The sequence below is a fragment of the Choloepus didactylus genome, chromosome 8 (genome assembly GCF_015220235.1).
Source record: "Choloepus didactylus isolate mChoDid1 chromosome 8, mChoDid1.pri, whole genome shotgun sequence".
NCBI lineage: Eukaryota > Metazoa > Chordata > Mammalia > Pilosa > Megalonychidae > Choloepus > Choloepus didactylus.
Genome location: NC_051314.1, coordinates 96461548 through 96486075, shown reverse-complemented (window position 1 = coordinate 96486075; position 24528 = coordinate 96461548). Strand labels below are relative to the sequence as shown.

At 35.1% G+C, this 24528-nt stretch overlaps 1 protein-coding gene across 1 annotated transcript in view; it reads left to right on the top strand.

Annotated features, from left to right (window-relative positions):
- LOC119542845 (mucin-19-like) overlaps positions 1 to 24526 on the top strand; it is a gene marked incomplete at its 3' end in the record, with an annotated part of 64223 nt that extends 39697 nt beyond the window's left edge. Inside the window, exons 31-40 of the mRNA XM_037847474.1 lie at positions 400 to 525; positions 1382 to 1523; positions 2239 to 2270; positions 3899 to 3940; positions 4467 to 4499; positions 4907 to 4951; positions 16269 to 16328; positions 17438 to 17533; positions 18483 to 18548; positions 23241 to 24526. Of these exons, the coding sequence (XP_037703402.1) occupies positions 400 to 525; positions 1382 to 1523; positions 2239 to 2270; positions 3899 to 3940; positions 4467 to 4499; positions 4907 to 4951; positions 16269 to 16328; positions 17438 to 17533; positions 18483 to 18548; positions 23241 to 24526 (1928 nt within the window). The remainder of the gene's footprint in view (positions 1 to 399; positions 526 to 1381; positions 1524 to 2238; positions 2271 to 3898; positions 3941 to 4466; positions 4500 to 4906; positions 4952 to 16268; positions 16329 to 17437; positions 17534 to 18482; positions 18549 to 23240) is intronic.
- Positions 24527 to 24528: the final 2 nt, after the last annotated feature.

Sequence of the window (24528 nt, the reverse complement as noted above, 5' to 3'; positions counted from 1 at the left end):
TTTTCATACTAATGAAGCCTAATTTTTCCAGAGTATTTTTTTTTCCAATTTAACCTTGAACATTAAAATAATGAATCTAGACAATAAACTAAAGTGTCTTAAAATGGGAAAATTAATGTTTAGCTTTCTACTTCATACTGACATTAGTGTGAGATGTCAAAGGAAAGCGCTATTTTGAACTATATATGCTTCCTTCCTTCCTTTATTTATTTTTTTGTGAACTGTTTTGGCTTGTATGGCAATTTAGATATCAAAGCCATGAAACTTACCAAAACAAGAATAGACTATGTTTATTATTAATACCATTGAAAATTGTTTTTTAAAAGTCTACTCTGGAAAGTCTGCTTTGGGAAATTGTCGTATATTGAACAGAAGTAATTGGATGTAATTTATTTATAGCTGTCTACTGTGATTATTACAATGAACCTGGGGAATACAGCTGGCATTATGAACCCTGTGGTACAGTGACTGCAAAAACATGCAAAGATCAGGTCCTTGGACAGAAATTTTCTGCACTTTTAGAAGGTAAGATATATTTTAATAATATATATGAAGTAGTGCAAATTATACTGTGTTTTAATTGGAAAATATTTAATTATTTCACCCAAATAAGTGTCTTACTTATTATAATTTGATGAATGGCCATTTATATTTATCATGACATTTATATTTCTGCATTAGAAATATTTTCTTTAGTCACAAATTCTCTGTTTAATAGAAGTAAATAGAGAGGAAGAGAGCAAGGGAGGGAAGTGATCCTATTGCAAAATTTTTATACCTTTCATTAGACAACGTAGTTTGATGAGAGTGCAGTTTCAGCAAGCAACATTTAATAGTCTCTCTTAAATAAAGCTCAATTTACTGCATTTCAAATTATTTAAACAGCATGTTTTTCTTAGCATTATATATTTTAGAAGAGAAACAAAGAAATTCCAAATAAACAAGATGATGCGCAAACTTCCCAAAAGTTGCATCTTGTTGTTAAATCTTAGGCTTTGGGATCTTTTCAGCTTATTTTATTATGATTGCTATATCTTCATCTACCCATGCAAAAACAGACATTTATAACTGACTTTAACATTACAAGACAGTGTTTACCAACACCCTGTATTATGATTAACATCATGCCTGGCATTGAAGTAAGAAAATTAGTTTAAAAAAAAAACTTTAGGAAACATTTTAGAGAAAAATGTTTGAGTTCTTAGGTTAGTATTTCAATGTAAAATGTTCTGAACCCTGTTCCATTTATATATTTTTCATTATGAGTGTGAAGTCATCTTCTATTGACTGTGCACGTGGAACCATTTAAGTAATTTTACAAATATATAATATGGTATGATGAGTAAAATAGAGATGAACTGCTGGTAATTTTTACATACAGGTTGTTATGCCAAATGCCCGGACAGTGCTCCTTATCTGGATGAGAACACCATGAAATGTGTCAATTTATCTGAATGCAGCTGCTTCTATAATGATATCATACCAGCAGGGGGCATTATCGAAGATAATTGTGGAAGAACATGGTACATTCTCTAGTAACTTTCCAAAACAAAATTCTGTCCCTTGCATTTTCATTTAGAACTAAATCAATCCCTACCCCCACTTCATCTATCTGCCTATCATCCATCTATGTGTCTATCTGTCTGTCTGTCTATCTATCTATCTATCTAATCTTTATGTTTATTAACCAAGTCATTTTTAAATGAGGTCAGCTTTATGTTCAGTTTTATCTCAATTATGTTTGTTATTTTGTATTTTCAGAAAGCCACGTATCAACAAATGGCTTTCTAATATACTTAATAATGCAGAAGGCAGTGCAGAAAATGCCACTAGTGTATTAGGCTAAAAAATTTTCAATCTATAAATGTAAGATCATGATTATAGGCTCTCAGATAGTCACATAGAAAAAAATAGATGTAGTCATGTGAGAGAAGCATGACCATCAAACAAAGCAATATTTGAAACTGAAAATCCAAGAACTAAGTTCACCGCCTGATTGTAAAATATCCTTTGAGGTCCCAAGAACTCCTCAGTGAAATTATTAGGAAAAACAGTACACACAAAAAAGGCAATTTGAATTGATAGCATGCTTTTGGGGAAAAATTATTTACTGTTGTCTTTAGTTTGGTTCTGTGTTGATTTTCATTGCTAAATGTGTTGTTCTTCTTTTCTTTGTGAGATGTATATCATTAGGAATGAGAATTTCAATGTCTTTCTTGTTTTTAATTTGATTTTCAGCTATTGCATTGCAGGGGAGTTGAAGTGCAGTGGTAAGTCATCATATTTTCTACTGACAGATTTAGGAAAGATGAGATAAGGGGCTGTTCTTTTCATCAAAACCAGAGAAGTTACTTAATGGTTTAGACTGCCCCTCAGTGGAATAGGACAATCCCATCCAAATGTGATCATGTTGGGTCACTTTTCTAAACCAGTGCTGCCAAGGCAGTCTCAATGATAGGCAGATAGGGCAATGGCTTGTACACATGAGTGGTTCTTCTCCGGCAAGTGTGCCCTGGCCCATGTGCAGATTCTGTGAATTAAGGGACTGAGGAATCAGTCAAGATACTTTAATGAAGACATGGAGTAGAAGGTGAGGATCAATAGAAATAATTGAATACTTGAACTATCACTCATGAGAGACACATGCTTAAAATAAATCTCAGCAAGCTTCAAAAGAATACATGAGCTCTCCTTTTTTTTTTGTATTAGAAATTACAAGAAGTAAACTTTAAAAAAGAGACAGATAACTCATAGATAATGAGATCTAGAATTTTTTCCAAGATTTTTTTATTTCTGTCAATAATAGTAATTTATGATTATTTCAGACACAGGCTCTCTAAATTCAACATTTGCAGGTAAAATCATTGTTATGTTTTAGGTGTGTTTTTATGATTTCTTTTTGTGAATAATCCTCTAAATAGCTTCCAACAAAATCTATGCCTGTGAAAGATATGCTGGTAAACATACAGAAACAAAATTTTAAAACTGAAATTAGCACTTACTCCAAAAATATGTTAAAATGTTATTCCATTATGTTCCTATGAATTAGGTTAGGAATATGATTGGAAGATATAATAAATAGTATATGCTTATATGCTAAATATCATCATTCAAAATTTGACATTTTTCAATGATAATTGGAATTAAGTGGAATGAAATAGAAAGAAACACAATCTTCTGTGAAGCAAATATTTTTAAATCATGATCAAACTGGGGGATATTTGGAAAACATAGAAATAAAAATAGTTAATTCATTGTTCTCAAATAATGTATTTTTTTTTTTAAGCCATAAGGTCTTTTCAATTATGTCCATTCAAGAGTTCTGGGTAAAATGCAGTTTAACTTTAGTTTGGGGACATTTAATTTACTGGCAGTAATGACATACTTAGAATTGCTTTAGTACACTTAAAAAATTCTTGTCTTGTGTTATTCAAAGGAGGAATTTTATTTCCTTCTGGTTATTTAGAGGTAGAGTCAATTAAGAGAGAGTACAGAAGATTGAAAGTCTTAGGTTTTGATAATGTATTTCAAGTTTTGTGATCTTCAGTAGAATGCTATTTAAATTTTGGATATTATTGATCACTTATCTGAAGCTAAGTTACCATATGTCAAGGCTCCAAACCTTGCTTCTTGGCTCATAAATAGCACTTATAAAATTTCTGTGAGATTTTGGTTAAGTGGTAAAAAAACAGAAAGTAATTAGTTGTTCTTGGTGGGCATACAATAAATATATAGTGTTACTTTTATTGATTTAAATGGACAGCTATTTTGTCACTTCACCTTTGCACACAATTTCAGAAATTTTAATTTTAGTTCATGGCAACTTTTCTTGAGCAAAATTTCCCAGCAAAAATTACTCAAGTAATTTATTTTCACAAATATTGTCTTTCCTGCACAGCTTCTACTACAAGAGCTACCTCAACATTAAGCACCAAAGCAGGTAAAAAAAATGCTTAAGAGTTTTTTAGCTTCTAAACTAGCAACAAACTGAATTTGCAATTCAGTCATTTTGGCCCTTTTTAAAATTTGTTATTTTCCATTTATTCATTTCCTAAATGCCCATGTTAAATAGCAGGCTCTACATTTAATTGTAATATGAATGAAGAGGTTTCTATACAGAGGTTATCTCTCTTAAAAAGAAAATTCTGCCTACCACTGATTTGGAGAAAGTGGCTACATAAAATTCTATGTTAAATCTTTGAAAATAAGTTACAGTTTTCTCTATTATTAATACTAAGAAATTTTTAAATTTAGGATGATTTGTAATTAAAGCAGTGGCCAGCAGATTGCAAAATTTATTAAAATATATAAATAAACATCTGATAAGTGAACTTAACTATTTGATTTAATCATTTATTTGCCTTCTAGAGATCCCTAAACATGACTAAATAAATACTTTTGTAACCTTGTCTTTCAATAGCATTTTAACATATATTTCCAAATATTTTTTCTCCTCCTTTGTGTAGCAATTACACTGGTTACCAGTAGCTCAGGCACAGGTAAGCTATAACTGCCATTCACAACTTAATAAACAGAGTATGTTAAAATATGCAAAGCTACCTTTTTAAGAGTTTTGGAATGACATTTGAAATGTCATTTGAAATAACATTTTTAGAGGAAGTTGAGAAAGATTTTTTAAAGCGTTATTTTTAGAGGAAGACTGAAAAAATTATATAAAAATGATTAAGTTCTTTACTTTTTACTTATGATCTTTATACTTTAAAATATTTCATGTTTTGGTATCCACCTTTGTCATTTATTCATTGGTGGCATCTATTCATTGATCAAATTTCTTTGAAACTAATTTCAACTTGACCCATTTTATATATGACCATAGTTGGTCTAAGAATCACCATTTTCCCTCCACTGAAAACTTATTTTTTTTCCATTGTTTTCTCAAATTCAGCAGTATCCATTCCAGCAATTACAACATCAAGCAGTGAAACAATAGGTAAGTGAATTAGAAAACCAATAAAAACCCATAAGTGTTTTTTACATATATAAAAATTTGTTTTTTCATATGCCAACCTAGAGTAACTTAGAAGTTAGAAATGATTTCAATTTATAGTTTTGAAAAAGGTTTGAATTTTCCTTCTGCCCATCTAAATGATTTTCCTAATTTAGCTTGCCATTCTGCTCTCCTGCCTAAACTTTAGAATTATTGAGTACAGTTCAGTGTCTTAAAGGTAAAAGAAATATGAGGAAAAAAGTCCTTGAACAGCACTGCCAACCAACAGTTTATCACTGTGGCTCCATATCTTATTTGTGTGTGTGATATAGCTAGCTTCTTTTGGTTTAAACTAATTATAAGTTTACAATGACACAATAGATAATTATTTTGCTCAATTTAAGCTTCATGTGCCTACTATGATGTGCCACTTCTTCCACGTCAAGATGTTTGAGAAAATGGTTGATAGACTTTAGGCTTCCAAATCTCCACAATTCTGACATATTCTCTTTCCTCTACTTAGGATTGCCTCATTTTGACCTTTTTTTCTCCCTGGCTGAGAACTATTTCCCTTTCTCCTGTTATTTATTAATCTATCTTTAAACTAAAAGTTCCTTGAAGGTGCCTGCTATGGTTTAACATCCTTGGATTTCCAATTGTACCTAGTGCCATGCTGCACAATAGTTACTATTCAATACATATTTGTAGAATGAACAGATGGCCCTTCTTTCTCCCTGTTGATAATTTATAACTCAGATTTTGTGTTTTGGCATAGAATTTCCAGTGAAGGTTAAACTATTAGTTAGATATTAGCTATACTGCTGAATCATAGAGGTCCTGTATTTCATTCATTAGAGCAAATATTCCCTCTCTAGAATACAAAGACAGTGGAAAACTAAGATTGCTTGGGGATTAAAGTTTATAGCATGATAAAGAATTATGAGTACAATTTTAGGCACTTTTTAGAATTCTTCATGTTGTCTGATTTATTTGGAAATTAATGGATTGTTTATATTCAACAGCCAAATATATATCAGCCATCATAGTGTGAAATATTACAGGATATGTTAAGTCAAAATGTTTACTTTTTATCATTCTTTCTCTTAAGTTGATTATCATTAGCAACACAATTCACTACTGGATCTTTCAATGTAAACATTCAAAAGTCTGAAGCATCTCAGATGTGTTTTTCTCCATTCTCTAATTGCAAATCCATTTCCCAATATCCATAACAATTTCATAGCAGTCGTTCTTCTGAATTGTTTCATATACACTGCAAGGTAATTTTGTTGCTACATGTTACCTCAGCCATAATCAATGACCCGAATTCCTAATTCTCCACCTGGTTCTGTTTCTAAGATGCCTTATTTGATTCAGTTACATAGTTCTCTTTTAGTTAAAATAAAATCATTCATTCAGATACTAGAAACTTGTGAATATGGTGACATTTAAAGAAATAAAATTATCCTTAACTGTTGATTTGAGAACTCCATCGTCTTGGATGAGTCATAAGCAATTTGGATAACTATTTCATGAACTTTTTCAATATGATGGTGATATCTGCATCCTGTATCACAATAGGCACTCAGAACTATGCAAACTGGCTTAATTTCTCAAATTTTTACATCTATTCCTTGTATTGCTTTTTTGTTTTTCAAGCATTCAGTTTTGCACAAAATATTTTGACAGTATTTTGTTAATGTCTCATATTATAGCAAGAAAACTTTTCAAATAAAGCCGAATGCCATGAATAGCTTACCTAACAGGATTTTTGTAGATGTAAAATGTTTCATTAATTGTAAAACACTATAAAATCTTATCAATCATCTCCACCATAGCATTTTTAAAATGATAAATCTACAGTAGAGTTGAGTTATAGGAAACATCATCTATGTGATTTTAAAATGTTTTCAATTCATTAGATATTATTTATGACTTTTTATGCTTAGCATTAAAAAATCACATATCAAATTAAAATTATTTAATTTCATTGGAAGTCCATAGATATTTCACACTCTATAAATATACTATGAATAATTTACTGAAAGGCTATATTTTATTAATACTATATTGCAAGATATAGCTTATAATAATTTTCATTGAGGATGTAGTACATTCCATCCACTATAACAAATGCTTTCAATTTGTCTCATTTCATTCTCAAAGTTCCTTTCCTCTCCCTCACCCCATCATTTTACAAATGAGGAGATGCAAAGAGAATTTAAATAATGTTTCCAGGGTTACAAAGATCAGAAGGAAAGGTAGTTTTCTGGCATGATGTAGGGAAAAGTCAGGGTTGTTTTTCTTTTCTTTGTTAACTATGAAAGACAGAAATTATAATCAGGAATTGCAGTTTCAAAGACATGAATCATTAAAGTCAGGGGACAAAAATAATATTAACAAATTTATTTTTTTCATGTTAAAATTAGCAAATTGTGGCACAAATTGTGTTTGTTTTAAACAAATGCAATCAAATAATCCCATTTAGAGAAAATATTGATTAAAGAATTATTAAATCAGTTGTACCTGTCCAGGATTTATTAAGCATGGACATGTAGCTTATCTTGTTGCAAGAATAAATTAGCAAATGCTGATGTCCCAGATGAACTGAGGCATAGAAAATTTTCATTACTTATTAAATTTTAATTTTAAAGTAATGATTAGTGGTAAAACTTGGTTTAATTCTTAGGTCCTCATCCACTATTCCACGTCTTTTTTTCTGAGGCTATCTCCGTATCACGCATATTAGGAAGGAATTAAGAAATTCTTCAGCTAATAATTAATTCAGATCACCAACAACAACAAAAAAGGTAGCTTGAGTGTTGGATCCTACCATTTGGACATCTTTGTTGAGTCATCTAACTGGATAATCGCAAAGTAGCTACTTCATCTTTGCTATGGACTCCTGGACTGAGTTCAAATAAGACATTCAGAAAAACCTGTGACGTTGCTGAATTTCAGCGACCATTATAGATGACATGTCCATTTATTTCTGACTGAGGGATCATAATAATGCATAAAAAGTGAGGATAGTAATTAGAAGAATCTCAGAAAGCACCAGATATGTGTTTACGGATATTTTAAATCAAGCTCTTTTTTTTTTTTTTTTTTTTAAATCTTCATTTTATTGAGATGTATTCACATACCACGCAGTCATACAAAACAAGTCGTACCATTACATAGTTGTACATTCATCACCTAAATCAATCCCTGACACCTTCATTAGCACACACACAAAAATAACAAGAATAATAATTAAAGTGAAAAAGAGCAATTGAAGTAAAAAAGAACACTGGGTACCTTTGTCTGTTTGTTTGTTTGTTTCCTTCCCCTATTTTTCTACTCATCCATCCATAAACTAGACAAAGTGGAGTGTGGACCTTGTGGCTTTCCTAATCCCATTGTCACCCCTCATAAGCTACATTTTTATACAATTGTCTTCGAGAGTCATGGGTTCTGGGTTGTAGTTTGATAGTTTCAGGTATCCACCACCAGCTACCCCAATTCTTTAGAACCTAAAAAGGGTTGTCTATATTGTGCGTAAGAGTGCCCACCAGAGTGACCTCTCGGCTCCTTTTGGAATCTCTCTGCCACTGAAGCTTATTTCATTTCCTTTCACATCCCCCTTTTGGTCAAGAAGATGTTCTCCATCCACGATGCCAGGTCTACATTCCTCCCCGGGAGTCATATTCCACGTTGCCAGGGAGATTCACTCCCCTGGGTGTCTGATCCCACGTAGGGGGGAGGGCAGTGATTTCACCTTTCAAGTTGGCTTAGCCAGAGAGAGAGGGCCACATCTGAGCAACAAAGAGGCATTCAGGAGGAGGCTCTTAGGCACAACCATAGGGAGGCCTAGCCTCTCCTTTGCAGCAACCGTCTTCCCAAGGGTAAAACCTATGGTAGAGGGCTCAACCCTCTACAATAGACAAAGCCCAGTCTATTGTGTTATTATTTTTCCTTTTCCATGTAATAAAGAAGCATTTCATTTTAAGACATACCAACATATTATTTCCTCTCTTAACTTTTTTCCCCCTAAATTCAGCAAACAAGTATCATACCAAAGTTGAAATCAAGTGGTTTAAAGTGTTTACTTTAAGAACACTCCGATTGCCTTGCACACTGAAGCCTTGGAAGTCACATCCCTTTTCTTTTATTGACATCAATGGTTTACAAGTTGAATAGCATTTGATAAATTGTGATGAATCTATAAAAAACTATGATTTTTGTCTTTAAGCAATGATGAGAAACATGGATGCCAAAATAAGTGTTTATACTATTTGAGGCCAGGGTGGGGGTAGGGAATGGAAAGTAAATATTTAATTGGTACAGAATTTCTGTTTGGGGTGATGGAAAAGATCTGAAAAGGGATGGTGATGATGACAGCACAACACTGTGAATGTAATTAACACCACTGAATTATATATTTGAATGTGGTTAAAATGGAAAATTTTAGGTTGTATATATGTTACTAGAATAAAAATTTTAAAAACAAAACTGTACAACACAAACTGTGAAGAGTAATGTAAACTATGGACTATAGTTAGCACAATTTTTAAATAAAATTCCTTCATCAAGTGTAACAAAGTACCACACTAATGCAAAGTGTGAAAATATTGCTGGTATATGGGGAAAAAAGTGTTTAGTCATCACCACTAGCAAAATTTCTATTTTGTTTCTAAACAAAGTATATATCAACTAAAAATTTTCAAATAAGAATTCAAAAATGGAAGATTAGTATTTTCAGATATTAATATCTATAACATATATTAATATAGCCAAGAGAACATTTCATTTTGAATATGTATTCACTATCTGTCATAGATTGAATGTTTGCCTTCTTAGACATGAGAACCCATAGCACCTAGAAATTTTTGTTTACAGTCCCAGAGTTCTAAATGAAATTTCATTTTAGATAATATATTAGTGCTTGTGACTTGAAGCAGTATTATTGGTGAGGTAATTTAATTTAACCAAAGTTTTTCTACTTTTATTTTCTGCTTTGTCTTAAAATAAATGAATTTAGTATATAAACCTATTATTCTTGAACAGAAGTAAAATTCGTTTTAAAAAGAGGTTAGTCAATGGGGCAGCTTTTTGCCACTAACTTGTTCCTGAATCGAGTATTTTTGATCAGATACAGAATAAAATAATCCTCTGGATCAAGTCCTTTTCCCTGGATGTTAGTTTTGTTGTCGTGGTGGTGGTGGTGTGGTGGTTTTTTTTCACCCGTAACTTGAAAGAAATAGAAAGTTATTGTAAAGTATTTGATAAATTGTGACAAATCTGTAAAAAACTATGGTTTTTGTCTTTGAAGTATTCTTTAAGTAAACTCAAATGACCATCTTCAGATGTATTGAAGGCACTTCTGCCAGATAGAATGAGAAATGACTTGATTCCCTAAAGAAGTATTAGTGATGATTCATTTGACTTTACACTCAAATGATAATCTTTTACAGAAGTTGAGATAATGATAATTAACCTTTTTGTTGATATAAATAGCAGAGGAACAAAGTACACTTTTGAGGAATTTACAAAAGCGTTAAAGAAAGCCTAAATGCACAAGGAGAGCAATATGAAGAATTTAATATTTATCCCCATACTTAATACATCTATTTTCTTTTCTATACAGTAAATAACATTCAAAGGGCTAAAATATGCTGAACGATGCCTAATCAACAAATATTAATGATGTTGAAATGACTATTGTTATACATATATTATTTTTGGAAAAAAAAATACAGAAGTATGGATTTTTTTCCTTTTTTGATTGACAAATCTTGACACACAGCTAATATTTACTGAGCACAGTTCTATGTATCTGATACATTTTATATCATTTGATAGAAAAAACACTATTACATAGGAACCATTCTTGTCACCATTTACAAATGAGGAAATGGGAAGCACAAAAATTTAAGGTGTCCAAGGTTACTTGCTAATAAATAGCAGAGAGAGGATTAAAATTCAGGACTTCTTTTTTTCTAGACCTGAATCATAAGGCCTCTGTATTTAGATGTTTAAGAGAATAAAGTTGTATTTAATTAAAACCAGTTATTAAAGTAGCAATGCATATTTTCAGAGTCCAAATTGGGAGTGTGTTAAAATTGTAATTCATCTAGTAAGTTTTCTCTTAAAATGAAAAAAAAAAAGCTCATTGAATATATGTGATGCTGAGTTATATAATTAAAAATGGATTTATATTACATAATAATATGATATATAAAATGCATTTTTTCCTTTTCTCAAAAAGTTAAAATCTCAGAATGTTACAATAGGTTATGTGTAAATTTTATTTGTTTGTTTAATGTGCTTATTCTAAGATAGCATCAGTCATAGAAAGAAATTAATTGCATCAGGGTATTATTGAGAGGCAGCTGATTGTAGTGGGCTATGGAATCAGGAAAATAAGAATTTAAATCTCTTCTCTGCTGCTTACTAGCTGGATGACCCTAGTTAAGTCCCTCAAACACCCTGAGCATTAGTTTCCTCATCTGTGAAATGGGAAAAATAATAATATCTACAAAGAGATTTGAGAAAGGAGTAAATGAGATGTTGCAGCTTAGCATAATACATAGTAAGTACTCTATAAAGTCAACTTTATCATCAGTGTTTGTTTTATAAAGAATAATTCATTATATGTGAACTTAGATTTTAGCAGAAGAGTTTCATATTTTTCAGTAATTAGTCAGAAACATACTGCTACCTTCATGAAAGGAGTTTTGTGGATTTTTGAATTATTTAAGAAATAAAATATTTTGCAAAGATGTAAATTTTGCAGTACCAAGTTTGTTGTTGATAAGGGGAATAGTTATGGATGCTCCTTAAACATCATTTTCTTTTAGACATTTATATTAAGTATAATGGAACCCATTGAAGACAATTGGAAAAACAATTTTTCTTATTAAAATGGTTTAGACTAATCATGAAAGCCTAGTGATAGCTAGAAAACTAGTTGCAAGATTTTATTTTAAATATTAAGTTTATCGTGAAGTAAAAAATAAAAGGACATAATCACTTTGAAAAAGCTTTAGGTTGGAGTATCATATTGTCCAGTAGTGCACAGAGCTATCAATATTTTAGTAAAGGCAGCTCTTTCTATTAACATTTACATCTGGACACCAAGGACACTGATATATGTTTATTCACAATATCATGTACTTTTATCATGTGTGTTTATTTGCAAATAAAAATCAGCTGAAATTCTAATGGCCGTGGATGTCAAAATTAATGAGAACGGTAATGCATTATCAATGAATTTTGGTAATTAAACCATGAAGAAAAATGGGTTCCCATATATTCCTATTAGTAAAGGTTTATCCCTACTTTTATTGCTATATAGAAAATTTCAGACTTAGGTCTTCTGAAGTTCATTCATTGCAAAAGGGAGCTATATCATGGTAACCCATCTGGTATGTACTCCAATGTGTGATTAGTTTAGATAACTCTAATGACCCTGATAAAAGAAGGGTCCTTGAGATCTGCTCTGGAGCACGTTGCCATGTTAGCTACACTAATTACGAGGAAAGGCCATGAATGTGTCCTTTCATGCATATGGTAAAAATGTGGACAATATATGCCCCACCCAATGTGCCCTTAACTGCACACTGACTAGAGCATATTTAGATGTTGACATTTTGGAGAAGTGATGCTCCATGTAATAATGCTGCTTTTAATTAAATGTAATTGTCTTCAATTTTAAAGCCCTCAAATTAAGATCATAGGAATTTCTTGAAGGTTAAATCTTACACTGAGAACTGGAATCTGCAACAAAATTTTTTGGAGTAGCAGGATCTGTCTTGCTGTATCATTATAATCTTAATAGTCTCTGTGGGCCATAGCACAATAGTCTTTCTATGCTATACTTTCATCCAGATCAGCAAAATATTTTAATTGAAATATCCAGTTTTTATGTTCCATTCCTGGGAAAGATAGCAAGATCTGAATTGGTATATTGGTGGAGTCTGCTTGACACTGATTTTGAGAATTCTTCTCAACTAAACTTTGGCACTAGAAAATTCTTCTCAACTAAACATTGACACTGATTTTGAGAATTCTTGCATAAAACTTATTTGATATTATATAGTACAATAGCTACTCTAATTTCTAATAATGGTATGTGGATAATAAAAAAACTTAAAAACTACAAGAGATAGTGTATTATATAGAGGAAGCCTTACAAAAAAAAAGCCGTATGGCTCACAGGACTAGACACTGGGTGACCGAGATTTTAGTCTCAGCTTTTTCACTAATCAGCAGTTATCTTGAACATATTGTTCAACTTTTCTGAGCCTGATTCCTTATGTGGAAAATGAGCAAAACACTGATTCCATTCACTCACTCATTCATTCATTCTATTAAGAGATATTTATTAAGCAACTATTAATAAAACTATCAGGCACTCTTATGGTCACTGGCGATATAAGGATGGATTAAACTAGACACTGTCCCTGCTTTCAGAGAATCCGTGGTACAGACAGGCAGATGGATTATAATCAAATAACAACAAAAACACATGGGAAGTTGCATAAAAGACAGGAACTATGAAATGGGGGTTCATGTGTGGTGCAGGGACGTGATTAAGTCAGGGATGTCAAAAAAGGTTGAGATGATCGAATTGAGAACTGACCGATGAAAATTTATCCAGAAGGGGAAGAAAGCATATTACAGGTGCTGTGAACTGCATGTGCAAAACTCCTGTGGTAGGAGAGAAACAGCAAGTATGAAGGACTGAAATAAGGCCAGTGTGGCTGGACGAAGAATGAGGATCAAGTAGAGATTTTGTGAGAAGTTTTGTTTTTGTTTGTGTGTGTGTGTGTGTTTTAACGTTACAATGTACTATAAAATTCTAAAGTGGCATTACCACATCAAGTTAGCAATAGATTTCCAGGGATGCTAAACAGAAATTAAGACTGAAATACAGAAAATACCTGGCTTGTCATTATTTATGAAAACCAGAAATTAAGAAAGGCTTATTTTTACTTGCATAGGCCCCCTCAACAAACATTTAATGAGTTCCTACCATTTTCATGCTAATGGGACAGGCATTCGGAATACAAAGATGAAAAACTTTGCTCCTTCTCTCAGAAGTTTACTGATAATGCACAGTAGTTGTTACTGGAAACTTCAAATTGATTTCCAAAACCTGGTATATCAAATCATAAAAATAATTCTTCAAAAATATTTCTTGCCCACCTGAACCCTTATAGATTAAATGCTAATTAATAGAAAAATATCCATTCATAAACAACCAGAAGCAGAAGGAAGCTGAAGAAATAATAACAGAGAACTGACATTGTCAATAAATATTTATTCCCTTTACTCTGTTTAGTATAATTCAGCATATATGTATGTGTTGTATATATACACATAACATGCACATGTATATGCCCTGGTAAGTAAATTATGTCACTATTTTAAAAAAGAAATTTAAAATATATTATTAACTCTAAATATTAAATATAATGCAAAATATTATATATTGAAAACTATTTAATGTCAGCAAATTTTCTAGTATTTTTCCATTGGGGTCAGGAAAATTCATATACCATTTCTGTTTTTCTTACCAGGAACAAGTCCAGGTTCTCTTGCTGGACTATATTAATTCCCTGTGTTTATATGTGAAAGAAAAATATCTAGCAGTATAAATTATTAGTAACTCTGGGTTTTTAAAAAAAAAAATTCATCGGAAATTTTCGCTCCTGAAAAATTATTTCAAACAAATAGTTTCTACTTCAAAACTGTTTTAGGTATATTGTAGAATAAAGCAATAAATAATTATATGAATGTTATTAGAAACTGAAATTTTAAATGTAAGAAGAAAGAGAAAGAAGTATTTAATCAAAGAATTTAGTTAAAACCCTGTAATGTTCCATTGAGTTAAAAATATAAATGTGAACTCTTGGTTTAAATGCATATTATTTATATAATATCTCTATCATCTATCTATCTAAATATATAATTTCCTAACTCTGGCTACTGAAAAGGCCTAGAAACAATGGCACCCTAAAAATAATGAGCTCCCTCTGGCCCCTGGTATGAGATTCAAGCACTTGGGACTTCTTGAGCCAAAAAGCAAGGAAGCATTCAAAGACTAATGCGACTGTATCATAAGGACATGAGTGTCAAAATGAAGGAGCTCCCAATGACCAGGGATTTTTGAGTGTCAAAAAGAATAATAATTTTAATTAATTAGAAACACAGTGATCATATGTATGTTCCTCCAATGATAATAAAGAAAAACAAAACAAATGAGAGCAACAACTCATTTGATACCATTGAAAGTGATTATTATGCCAATTCCTAACTCTGAAAGTTGATAATTAAAGAGAAGAAATTAAATAATTATCTAGCATTTTTAAAAGCAACTTTGGCCCAGGATATCCAAATAATTCCAGTTGAGAAAGACAGCTCCCCCTTTAAAAAAAAAGGAAAAATGCCTACCAATAAATTCTGAAGGAAAGATGTAATTAGGAAAATCACTGTTTGGCAATCCTAGGTGAAATAGGCAAGGATCATAAATAAACGTTGAAACATGAAGTGAAAGATTGATGGGGTCCTGGATATTTGCCTGATATCAAGGTGTCACCAAACAGACTACTCACTTAATTGCAAAAGGGTAATATATTTTATGATGGAGGGATATGACCATTAACTTCCCAAACTCAGTGATCAAACATAGCTTCACTGACACTGGGAACCTGATGTTATATGCTTCCTCTTATGAAGCATCATAAAGTATATGACATCACCTAGAAAGTATAGAAAGTATTCCTGCTATAATGATGAACCTGAATATAATGAAACTCTTATATTCCTCCCTAGATTATTCTAGAAAATAAAATTTAACTGACTGTTTCCCCATATTGTTAATTAACTTATTGTTTTATTCCCTAGATATCTTTAAACTGGGAACAGATAAAAGAGCTTAGTTGCAATACCACAAGCCTGATGTCTTTGATGTCATAAAATATAATTAGAATTTATACAAGGAGAGATAGAGAATTTGCATATTTAATAGGCTCCTTAGGTAATTCTTATACACATTAAAGGTTAAGAATTACTACCATCCAATATTCTTGAATAGAGAACATAGAGCTTTGATGAAGAATATTGAACTAGCAACTGGATGACATTAGGAAACTGTTGAAATATTTCAATTTAAGAGGAGGGTGGTGTGAATTGGGGTGGTGTCAGTGCTCTAAGAAAAAAGTAAACAGCCGTGAAAGACATTGTGGAGTTACAGAGTAGCATAAACCATCAAGTTTAATTTAATTAGGCATTATCATAGTACTACATTTATTTGTTTATTTTTTTTTTACAGGGACAACTGGAATATCAGCCAGAACAAGTGCAGTGACAACAGGAATCAGTGGAGTGTCAGGTAGTGAGTTTGACCTGGGATTCAGTACCTACTAAATGACTAAATAATCACAGAAGCCTGCTCATTCAAATTAACTGTATTAATCAGAACCAAAACTATTAAAAACCTCAGTCTAATGGGTAAATGATGGGAATTTCCAAGAATATTTAATAATTGCCTTGATTTCCCAGAAATTTTAGAAATTAATGTAATCCCAGCTTCTTTTGTGGGTTGATCAGATCCAACAGAAGGATCTGTAGGAGTTACCACTAGAGCAGGCAGTGGGAACACAGCTGGGGCATCAGACACTGTGGCCACCAGCCCTGGAAACCCAGCAGGCAAGACACAGCTCAGCTTGGGGTCAGACCACTGGTCAAACACAAAATTTGTACAGGTTTCCAATATTTATAACAAGTCTAAGTGAATTTTTAAAAAGTGCCTTAATTAGAGAGAAGATGGAGGGAAATTCTAGCAATAATGGAATGGTTTTAATTATGAAATTTTTCCAAAGAACATTTGTAGAATAACAACAGTCTCTGGGGAGAATGTCATTGTTTTGAAATTGGACAAAACTAGACGCTCAGGTTTAGCAACCACTTTGGCTTCAGGTGAAGCAGCAATTGTAGCATTATCCATATCTAAAATTCCATCTAATTTGTGGAAATGGGGTTCTTGGATTAAAATTTAGTTAAAAGAGTTTTTGAGCAGTTTGATAATTGTAAATAAATTAATGCAAACAATAATATTTTGGTAAAAAGTACTTATTGAGAACTTAGTATTTTGGGAGGTACCAAATATAAGAAGATGGTACTTGTGCTAAAAAGCTTACAATTTTTTGGAGAAAAATAATTAAACATATGATAAACAAAATGTAAATAATATAGCAAAAAATCAAAGGGGAAAATGATGCATATTAGAAAAGAATTTGCCCTAAAGTGACAACTTCTAGAAATAAGAGGCACACTCAGTGACAAAGGCATTTGGGAATTCCATGTTTGTAAAAAAGGATTATGACATTGTAATTAGTATTAACATTTTTCTGGAAGAGATTTCCAAGCATGTTTCAGGTCATTGTGATGGAATAAAAGCCAATTCCTTAAACTTTTTTTTTTTTCCTCTTAAAATCTCAGTCACAACTGAGAAGTTATCTGGAACAACCCCTGGAGCAGGAGGTGGCAGCACTCCTGGGGACCTGGGCACTGGAGCTACAAGTCCTGGAACGTCAGGTAAATCTGGACACGATGCCTCGACAGTTCCCAAACATGTCTCCCTCAGTCAGGGTGCGGGATCTTGACTGATAGTCAAGCTATAACTGATATTAAGTGGCAGAGATAAGGGAAAACAGGAGCACTGACCTCAGTGCCCTATACTTCAGAAATCCCAGCCCTGAGCCATTGTCACTGATAACAAGGGACCCTGCCTGAATCTGTCAACTCAACCGCTGTTAGCCCTGTTAGTGAGAACACCAGTGCAGCCTCATTCTCACCAGTGACAGTGCATCCTGTTACTAATTTTTTGGCCAGAACATCTGGTTTATTAACTGGACCAACTGCAAGGCCAGTAACTAGAGTAACTAGAGCTCCAGGCATCAAGGTTACAGCACCTGAAGGCGAGTCAGCTTTCCTTCCACAAGAGTCCTACCATAAAATAGATAAATCATGAAGCCATATATTGCCCATTCACTACTCTGCTCATAATGTTTCTACCAGAATTGAACCTATTAAAAGATTCAAATTGCTGAATGAGTGACTTTAACTGCCAGGAAGAGTTATGCATTGAATTGATTCCCAGAACCACTGCTTCACAAGGATGTTATCACAACTGGTTGTTTGCTTGTCAGGAGGAACTACCAGGGGAGCTGGGAAGGGAAGCACACAGCTAGTCCATCAGGCACTGCTCCCACTTTTGCTGCAAACAGTACAGGTCAGTGAAAGGTACACCTAAGGTTCTGGCAGTGCTCACATGCAACTTAAGAGGGATTTATAAGTTCACAGAACAAGGGACTTTTATGGATTCTTATACACATATATTTAATCAAATACATAGATATTGAGAAACTATCAAGGGAAATTCTTGTCTTAATGGCAAGAATATGACCATACAATTTTCCAAAGGGCATTTTGAGACCGATCCTCATGTATCCTAATTAAACACTCCATTGGTTCTTGTCATTAGGCACGTCTGAAAGACCAGAGGCAGCAACCACTGGCATTGCAGCTGAAAACACACCTGGAGTACCAGGTACTGAAGTAACATGGAGAATAAAATCCAGTGAGAGTATGTGAGAGTTCTTTGCTTAGTGCAGGCAAAAGTTTTACAATACATCTAATATGTATTATTAGAAAAGCCATTCCAAAGGGGGAAAAAATTCCTAAAGAAAAGCCATTCTAATCCAACTGCTATTTATTTGGTGGATAATATTGTCTTATGTATTGCACCAAAACACATATATGATGTGTTACCACCGCTTGCTAAACAATGTTTATGTCTTATAATACTTAACTTGGTTCAAATAACTAAATATGTAGAGCAAAAACAAAGAAATAAATTAGACTGGTAAATATTTCTCATTTAATACAAAAAAAAAGTATCTTGCTTTAAAAATGCAATTGGTAGAATAGAATAATACCATTCTTACACCTTGTTTATTACTGCACATATTGAGTACAAATTAATTGGTGAAATGAAGATATGAAGCAGTCATTAACCATCATACAATGCCATTTGTGAATCATCTTAATCTGTTTTTAACAAAAATAAAAATATTCAGAAATAAGTATAGTAAATATAAAATGGACATATATTAACTTACTTGAATCTTATAGCTACCCCTTGCAATTTACAGTCTATTTGTCATCTTTCATATTTCATAAACAAAAAAAAAAATCAATGGATTCATATCAAAGTCACAGGACTAGTATGTTGTGGGGCCTAGAATGTTGATTCTTCATCCAGTCATTTTTCATTATTAAACAGGTCACCACCAACAGTGGTGTATTTCTGTCAAAATTAGAGAAAGATCTTGTCACCTTGACTGTCTTTGTTCACAATTGTGCTTCCATGGCACAGCTCAGTGCCTGATTCATGTACTTTATATATATATGGTAGATATCTGGTGAATAAGTAAATAAATAAAAAGAGACTCACAGTCTAGTGAAGGATCAAGAGACTAGATGCTTATCATGAAGTAAAATAACAGGCTTTGCAGAAGAACACCTACTGGAGAGATTGGACATACAGGAAGGAAATGAGATATTTGCTGCTAAACCAATGTAGCAGAGCCTTGCTGGAATATGCACCTGTCCCCACACACGTTATTGTACAGACCCATGTCTATACAAATCCAAGGTTTGCATCCTCATCTACTAAGATTTCCTTAGTAGAAATCTTGATTTTAGGATTTCAAAACTAGAGCATTCTGGTTGATGCCAGGGTTAAAGGAGAATTAGTCCCATTAGGTTATGGTCAGGAGGAGGTAGAAGCATTTTGTGAATCAGTTAAGCATATAGAGGAAATTTTTTAAAAAACATGGATGAAAATCCAGAGGACAGTTTAGAAATATTTGTGGTAGAGGAGGGACTGTGGAAGAAGTAGGAGCTTGGAATAAACAAGAAAAAGCCCAGAAAAGGTTTAAGAGTGCCACAGATGATATATGAAACTAAACCTTATGTTTTAGTCAGTGTCAAAGTATGTTCAGGATATTAGGTATAGAGTTTTTTTTTAAATTCAATTTTATTGAGATATATTCACAAACCATACAGTCATCCACAGTGTACAATCAGTTGTTCACAGTACCATTACATAGTTGTGTATTCATCACCACAATACATTTTTGAACATTTTCGCTAAAATAAAAAAAATTAGAATAAAAATTAAAGTGAAAATGAACACCCCCAAATCCCATACTCCCTATCCCTCCCTATAATTCATTTACTTTTTGTCCTCATTTTTCTACTCATCTGTCCATACTCCATAAAGGGAGTGAGAGCCACAAGGTTTTCACAATCACTCGAAACGCAATGTAAGCTGTATAATTATACAATCATCTTCAAGAATCAAGGCTACTGGGTTGCAGTTCAACAGTTTCAGGTATTTCCTTCTAGCTATTCCAATACACTAAAAACTAAAAAGGGATATCTCTATAATGCATAAGAATAACCTCCATCATGACCTCTCAACTCCATTTGAAATGTCTCAGTCACTGAAACTTTGTTTCATTTCTCTTTCCCCTTTAGGCCCAAGAAGGCTTACTCAATCCCATGATGCCAGAGCCAAGCTCATCCCCATGAGTCATGCCCCACATTGCCAGGGAGATTTATACCCCTGGGAGTCATGTCCCACATACAGGGTGTGCAGTGAGTTTACCTGCAGAGTTAGCTTAGAGAGAGAGGCCACATCTGAGCAACAAATGAGGTTCTCTGGGAGTGACTCTTAGGCACAATTTTAAGTAGGCTTAGCCTCTCCTTTGTGGTTACAGACTTCATAAGGGCAAGCCCCAAGATTGAGGGTTCAGCTTTATAAATTGGTAGATCCCAATGCTTATGAGTATATCAGTAATTCCTCAGGTGGGGAAGTTAAATATTTCCACATTTCCCCCCAGTCCCTCAAGGGGGCTTTGCAAATCGATTTTTAGTCCCTGCTCAAATTGCTCTTGGATGTATTGGGGCTTCACATTAACCTGTACAAACCAAGCAGATTTCACTCCCTATTCAAAGTTCAATGTAATTGTGGTATTTGAATAAACCGACCATATAGATATAGTGTTGCAAAAAATACAGATTTTACACCTAATAAACGTCTCTTCCTTTGGACACACACAGTTGAAGTTTTAAAACACTGGCACTATCGTCCTTTACCCTTTAGTCTGATTTCCCTTAGTCCTAACGAAGTCCATTCCATTCATATCACTAATTGAAGTCTGATCTCTTTTTCAGACTCTTTAACATTTGCTCTATGGGGTAATGCTGACGTTCAGAGCTGCCAGACTCTAGCTCAGAGTCTCAGGTGGCACACAGTTACCCAAAGTTCCAGGGACCAACCAGGTTATATGCAGAAAGCCTAGCATCTCAGAATTTAAAAATAACCATTACAACTCAGGAATAACTGCTGTAAGAGCTTACAGTCTAGGAACCTTTACAATAAGCCTTCCCCTGATAACCTATGCTCTCAGATTCAATTCTCAGAGTTTTCACATTATAGTTAGTCCATATTAGCGAGGCATTGTAATGCTTGTCTTTTCATTTCTGGTTTATTTCACTCCACATACTGTCCTCAAGGTCCAGTCACCTAGTTGCATATCTCATAACTTCATTCCTTCTTGTAGCAGCTCAATATTCCATTGTATGTGTACATGACAGTTCACCATTTCGTTCATCAGTCAATGTACTCTTAGGCCACCTCCATCCACTGCAAATCGTGAATACTGCCACCATAAACCCCACTGTGCAAATGTCCATTTGTGTCCCTCTTTTCAGTTCTTCCAGGTATATACCCCAAAACAGGGTTGTAGGGAGATATGGCAACCCTAGGCTTAGCTTCCTATGGAACCACCACACTGCCCTCCAGATGGGCTGCACCATTCTACTTCCCCACCAATGGTGATTAGGTATATCCCTTTCTCAACATTTTCTCCAGCACTTGTATCCTTCTGTTTATTTTTTAGACAGTTTTATTCACACACCACACATACCCTCCTAAGTAAACAATCACTGATTCCCAGTATAATCACATAGTTATGCATTCAACAGCACTATCTGTATGAGGACATTTCCATTTCTTCCACAAAGGGGATGAGGCATAAAAAAAAAAGAAAGAAAGAAAGAAAGAAAGAAAGAAAGAAAGAAAGAAAGCAAAAGAAAAAAATTGACAACTAAAAGGCAACAAAAGAAAAAATAAAATTAAAATATAATTAAAAAGTCAGACAACAACACCAATGCCAAAAATCCCATACCCCTCCCTTATATCCCCCTCTTACAGACATTTAGCTTTGGTATATTGCCTTTGTTGCAATTAATGGAAGCATAGTACAGTGTAACTGTTAGCTATAGATACTAGTTTGCATTGATTATAATTTTTCCCCAATACCATCCCATTTTCAACACCTGACAAAGTTGACATTCATTTGTTCTCCCTCATTTAAAAGAATTCTTATATTTGTACATTTAATCCCAATCATTGAACACTCAAGGTTTCACTGTATTATACCATCCCAGTACTTAACTTCTGTCTTTCCTTCTGGTATCCTGCATGCCCTAAACTTCCTCTTTCAACCATACTCACAGTCATGTTTGTTAATTTTACTTACAACATTGTGCTGTCACCCAGTATTGTGCCATCCAGTTCTGGATCTATACAATCAATCCTGTTGAACATTCTCTACTCCTTCAATATCAAATACATGATCTTTACCCTCTTTCTATCTCCTGTTATCTTCATATCTACACTCTTCTCCAAACCCCTCTCTCCTGTCTTTTCCTGTCTGTCTATAGCACTCCCTTTAGTATTACTTGTAGAGGAGGTCTCCTGTTCACAAACTCTCTCAGTGTCTATTTATCTATAAATATTTTAAACTCTCCTTCATTTTTGAAGGAGGTTTTGCTGGATATAGGATTCTTGGTTGGCAGTTTTTGTCTTTCATTATCTTAACTATGTCATACCACTGACTTCTCGCCTCCATGGTTTCTACTGAGAAATCTGCACTTAGTCTTATTGAGCTTGCCTTTTATGTGATGGATTGCTTTTCTCTTGCTGCTTTCAGAATTCTCTTTGTCTTTGACATTTAAAAATTCGAATAATAAGTGTGTTGGAGTAGGTATATTTAAATAAATTCTGTTTGGGGTTGGCTGCACTTCATGGACCTGTAACTATAGCTCTTTCATAAGAGTTGGGAAATTTTCATTGATTATTTCCTCTATTATTATTTCTGCCAACCAGCTACAGCACCCGGGACAGCCAGGCCATCGTCTGGACCGGCAGGGACGTCTGGCACAGCAGCTGCCGCAGCAGGGACCACCAGACCAGCTCCTGGTGAATCAGCGGCTCCTGGCACAACAGCTGCAGCCCCTGGGACAACCAGGCCAGCAGCTGGACAAACAGGGACGCCTGGCACAGCAGCCGCTGGACCGGCAACCACTACGACAGCTCCTGGAGAACCAGTGACCGCTGGCCAACCAGCTACAGCACCCGGGACAGCCAGGCCCTCGTCTGGACCGGCAGGGACGTCTGGCACAGCAGCTGCCGCAGCAGGGACCACCAGACCAGCTCCTGGTGAATCAGCGGCTCCTGGCACAACAGCTGCAGCCCCTGGGACAACCAGGCCAGCAGCTGGACAAACAGGGACGCCTGGCACAGCAGCCGCTGGACCGGCAACCACTACGACAGCTCCTGGAGAACCAGTGACCGCTGGCCAACCAGCTACAGCACCCGGGACAGCCAGGCCATCGTCTGGACCGGCAGGGACGTCTGGCACAGCAGCTGCCGCAGCAGGGACCACCAGACCAGCTCCTGGTGAATCAGCGGCTCCTGGCACAACAGCTGCAGCCCCTGGGACAACCAGGCCAGCAGCTGGACAAACAGGGACGCCTGGCACAGCAGCCGCTGGACCGGCAACCACTACGACAGCTCCTGGAGAACCAGTGACCGCTGGCCAACCAGCTACAGCACCCGGGACAGCCAGGCCATCGTCTGGACCGGCAGGGACGTCTGGCACAGCAGCTGCCGCAGCAGGGACCACCAGACCAGCTCCTGGTGAATCAGCGGCTCCTGGCACAACAGCTGCAGCCCCTGGGACAACTAGGCCAGCAGCGGGACAAACAGGGACGCCTGGCACAGCAGCCGCTGGACCGGCAACCACTACGACAGCTCCTGGAGAACCAGTGACCGCTGGCCAACCAGCTACAGCACCCGGGACAGCCAGGCCATCGTCTGGACCGGCAGGGACGTCTGGCACAGCAGCTGCCGCAGCAGGGACCACCAGACCAGCTCCTGGTGAATCAGCGGCTCCTGGCACAACAGCTGCAGCCCCTGGGACAACTAGGCCAGCAGCTGGACAAACAGGGACGCCTGGCACAGCAGCCGCTGGACCGGCAACCACTACGACAGCTCCTGGAGAACCAGTGACCGCTGGCCAACCAGCTACAGCACCCGGGACAGCCAGGCCATCGTCTGGACCGGCAGGGACGTCTGGCACAGCAGCTGCCGCAGCAGGGACCACCAGACCAAT